Source organism: Myotis brandtii, unplaced genomic scaffold, assembly GCF_000412655.1.
Source record: "Myotis brandtii unplaced genomic scaffold, ASM41265v1 scaffold802, whole genome shotgun sequence".
In the NCBI taxonomy this organism is placed as follows: domain Eukaryota; kingdom Metazoa; phylum Chordata; class Mammalia; order Chiroptera; family Vespertilionidae; genus Myotis; species Myotis brandtii.
This window is the reverse complement of record NW_005371230.1, coordinates 452,810-457,679: the sequence shown is the minus strand read 5'-3', so window position 1 is coordinate 457,679 and position 4,870 is coordinate 452,810. Positions and strand designations below refer to the sequence as shown.

At 43.6% G+C, this 4,870-nt stretch overlaps 1 protein-coding gene across 1 annotated transcript in view; it reads right to left on the bottom strand.

The window, feature by feature from the left end:
* The window catches only part of CENPU (centromere protein U), a 30,382-nt gene that overhangs the window by 17,267 nt on the left and 8,245 nt on the right, over positions 1-4,870 (bottom strand). The window contains exons 4-6 of the mRNA XM_014531417.1: positions 4,317-4,422; positions 3,696-3,756; positions 520-723 (exon numbers count right to left, since the gene is read on the bottom strand). Coding sequence (XP_014386903.1) covers positions 520-723; positions 3,696-3,756; positions 4,317-4,422 — 371 coding nt within the window. The remainder of the gene's footprint in view (positions 1-519; positions 724-3,695; positions 3,757-4,316; positions 4,423-4,870) is intronic.

Here is a 4,870-nt window from a genome sequence, read left to right as displayed (position 1 = left end):
TGCCAGCTTAGGCCCAATCCCCCGGGGAGCGGGCCTAAGCCAGCAGGTGGTCATCCCCTAGGGGTCCCAGACTGCGAGAGGGCACAGGCCGGGCTGAGCCCCCTCCCCCCCCCAGTGCATGATTTTCTGTGCACCGGGCCTCTAGTATTTTATAATAAAAGATATAAAAAGTCTCTTTTAAAAACTGGAGGAAAGAGAAAAATGTTTTATTCTCCTCCTAAACATTTGTTGTTGTTGTTAATCCTCACCTGAGGATATTTTTCCATTGATTTTTGGCAAAAATGGTAGGGAGGGGGAGAGACAGAGAAAGAGAGACAGAGATGTGAGAGAGGCACATTGATTGGTTGCCTCCCTGTACGCACCCCACACAACCTGACTAGAATATATTCCAGCCGGGACCCTTTAGTCCTTGAGCCAACGCTCTATCCACTGAGCCAAACCAGCTAGGACCCTCCTAAACATTTTTCAATCAACTTCTCTCTCTCGCCAAGGAAATGGCAGACACTTGTACCAGTAGACTTTCTGTTGCCAGGTCTCTTTCTCAACAGAGGAGCTGGCACCAGGAGGTCCTACCTTTTTAGAAGTGCCAAGTTCAGCTGACTTCTCCGAAACTTCTGAAGACGACACAGCTTCAGGTTGCTGGCTACCTATTTTCTCTGTTGGTTTATCCCTTTCATTGCAGCTTTCAGATTCATCACTAATGGGCTTGAGTTTTCTTCCTCGCTATGCCAAGAAAACAGCATTACTGCTTTAGAAAATACAAATGCTTATCACTCTTATCGTAACAGTAGCTGACCATCAAGCCCACACTTCCCCCACTGAGCCAAACCGGTTTTGGCAACTTCCCATTTCTAAACTTCAAGATGGAACAGGGAGATGACAAGATTAGGGGGTAGGACAGGCAACCCAGAGGAAAGAAAGCTCCACAAACTCCCAGTACACCGGTCTGCCTTTGTAAACCACAATCTAAACACAGTACGCGAACGTTACAACTGACAAGGTACACGGAGACACGAGACCTCTGTTATGGAAAACACTTCAGACATAAAAACATTTCACTTATCTAAAAAGTACCTTCTAAAACATAATACTTTTCCTCTATGAAAAACATTGCCACAGAACTTTTTTTAATCTGCATCCAATCTAAACAGGATATGGAATATTTTATGGAACATTTTCTCTACTGTCAGCCAATCTAAGCAGGATATGGACTATCTTAAAAATTAAGGTAGAAAAGAGAACACTCCGACATACCTTTTTTGCACTAACTTTCACAGGCTCGTTTTCACTTTCTTCAGTTTCAGAAGTGTTCGAACTGTGCCAAAGAATGAGCTGTCAATATCTTGCACACATTTCATTTTCATTCACGTGTTTTAAGTTGCTTGCCCAACAAGAGAATAAGCTCCACTGAATGAAATTTCCCGCCTGTCATGGGGGGGCTGCCACCTGCCAAGAAGCACTGGTCGTCTCCCACGTCACCCCCAGGCCACAACCGTTTATCCTTGGTAGGAAGTACTGTTGAGTGTCCCATTACAGCAGCACCTTGTGGTCACATCTGAGAACTGCACCCTCCTCCGAGTCACCACGCCCGGGTCTATCACGTGTACTAAAAGCAGACCTGCACACACCAGGCCCATCATTACGTGGAATAAGTGGGAATACTCCTTTTATCCTTAGAAAAAGTAACCCTGAACCTTGGGTGATGGATGAGTTCTTTCATCTTCTGCATTCAATTCAACACAACAAACATTTAACACCCATCTCAAAATGCAGAGTACAATAAAATTACTTTAAAAATTCAGAGTCTTCCTTTGAAGGTTCCCTGTGTGGCAGGAAGACCAAAGATAATGCCAAGCGATGACTTGGCAAGCAATGGACAGAGAAGACGAGGAGAGATGGCCGGGGATGAGGAAAGACAGCATAGCTATGACACCCGAGTTGACTTTTGAAAATACTTTTTCAGGCAAAGAAACACAGGAAAGAACAATGGCGGGCTCTTTCTTCAATGTTTCAGTCACTTGTTTAAGATCATCGAATAAAGACAAAATCTACACCGAAAAAAAAAAAAAAAGAAACAGGAAAGGGTATGTAAGGTAGAAGGAAAAGTAAGTGTAAGGCACGGTGGTGTGAGACAGCGGCATGTTCCCGGAATGTGCTGTGACAGAGACGGCAAATCCCTTCCTCTCTGTAAAAAATCAATAAAATATATATATTTTTTAAAATCTACACCGAAAAAAAAGAAAAAAAGAAACACAGGAAAGGGTATGTAGGTAGAAGGAAAAGTAAGTGTAAGGCACGGTGGGGTGAACAGCGGCATGTTCCCGGAATGTGCTGTGACAGAGAAGGGAATGCTAGGGGAGAGAACGACATGGGACCGGGGAGCTGGCCACGCAGCCAGAGCGCCCTCAGCTGGTCAACAGCCGGCAGCGGGTGCCATCAGTCTGTTGCCAGGTCTCTTTCTCAACAGAGGAGCTGGCACCAGGAGGTCCTACCTTTTTAGAAGTGCCAAGTTCAGCTGACTTCTCCGAAACTTCTGAAGACGACACAGCTTCAGGTTGCTGGCTACCTATTTTCTCTGTTGGTTTATCCCTTTCATTGCAGCTTTCAGATTCATCACTAATGGGCTTGAGTTTTCTTCCTCGCTATGCCAAGAAAACAGCATTACTGCTTTAGAAAATACAAATGCTTATCACTCTTATCGTAACAGTAGCTGACCATCAAGCCCACACTTCCCCCACTGAGCCAAACCGGTTTTGGCAACTTCCCATTTCTAAACTTCAAGATGGAACAGGGAGATGACAAGATTAGGGGGTAGGACAGGCAACCCAGAGGAAAGAAAGCTCCACATACTCCCAGTACACCGGTCTGCCTTTGTAAACCACAATCTAAACACAGTACGCGAACGTTACAACTGACAAGGTACACGGAGACACGAGACCTCTGTTATGGAAAACACTTCAGACATAAAAACATTTCACTTATCTAAAAAGTACCTTCTAAAACATAATACTTTTCCTCTATGAAAAACATTGCCACAGAACTTTTTTTAATCTGCATCCAATCTAAACAGGATATGGAATATTTTATGGAACATTTTCTCTACTCAGCCAATCTCTAAGCAGGATATGAACTATCTTAAAAATTAAGGTAGAGCCGAAACCGGTTTGGCTCAGTGGATAGAGCGTCGGCCTGCGGACTGAAAGGTCCCAGGTTCGATTCCGGTCAAGGGCATAAACTTCAAGATGGAACAGGGAGATGACAAGATTAGGGGGTAGGACAGGCAACCCAGAGGAAAGAAAGCTCCACATACTCCCAGTACACCGGTCTGCCTTTGTAAACCACAATCTAAACACAGTACGCGAACGTTACAACTGACAAGGTACACGGAGACACGAGACCTCTGTTATGGAAAACACTTCAGACATAAAAACATTTCACTTATCTAAAAAGTACCTTCTAAAACATAATACTCTTCCTCTATGAAAAACATTGCCACAGAACTTTTTTTTAATCTGCAGCCAATCTAAACAGGATATGGAATATTTTATGGAACATTTTCTCTACTGTCAGCCAATCTAAGCAGGATATGGACTATCTTAAAAATTAAGGTAGAAAAGAGAACACTCCGACATAAAAAATCAATAAAATATATTAAAAAAAAAAATTAAGGTAGAAAAGGGAACACTCTGACTTACCTTTTTTGCACTAACTTTCACAGGCTCGTTTTCACTTTCTTCAGTTTCAGAAGTGTTCGAACTGTGCCAAAGAATGAGCTGTCAATATCTTGCACACATTTCATTTTCATTCACGTGTTTTAAGTTGCTTGCCCAACAAGAGAATAAGCTCCACTGAATGAAATTTCCCGCCTGTCATGGGGGGGCTGCCACCTGCCAAGAAGCGCTGGTCGTCTCCCACGTCACCCCCAGGCCACAACCGTTTATCCTTGGTAGGAAGTACTGTTGAGTGTCCCATTACAGCAGCACCTTGTGGTCACATCTGAGAACTGCACCCTCCTCCGAGTCACCACGCCCGGGTCTATCACGTGTACTAAAAGCAGACCTGCACACACCAGGCCCATCATTACGTGGAATAAGTGGGAATACTCCTTTTGTCCTTAGAAAAAGTAACCCTGAACCTCGGGTGATGGATGAATTCTTTCATCTTCTGCATTCAATTCAACACAACAAACATTTAACCCCCATCTCAAAATGCAGAGTACAGTGAATAAAATTACTTAAGGGTGGTCCCCATCTTAAAGAGCTCAGAAATCCCATTAGCCATGAATGAAATAAACAGGTGCTGGAATACAAGCGTACCTCCTTCTTGCTTCTTGTCCTTGTGGAGGTGAAGGGATAAAGGACCCGCAGTGCTTGGAGAGCTCAGCTTCATCGCTGTAGATAGCAGTGCTGTGTAGAGGAGGCTCTACAAAAGGTTTTTAAGGTGCAACGTTAAAAGTCTGCCTGGGCGGGTTTAAGGTTGTTCCTGTACAATGGAGCACAAAGTGATTTTGTTTAAATGGCTAACAAAATCAAAATCAATTACACCACCTACTTCCCAAATGTCTACTTTAAAAATTCAGAGTCTTCCTTTGAAGGTTCCCTGTGTGGCAGGAAGACCAAAGATAATGCCAAGCGATGACTTGGCAAGCAATGGACAGAGAAGACGAGGACAGATGGCTGGGGATGAGGAAAGACAGCATAGCTATGACACCCGAGTTGACTTTTGAAAATACTTTTCCAGGCAAAGAAACACAGGAAAGAACAATGGCGGGTTCTTTCGTCAATGTTTCACAGTCGCTTGTTTAAGATCATCGAATAAAGACAAAATCTACACCGAAAAAAAAAAAAAAAAGAAACAGGAAAGGGAATGT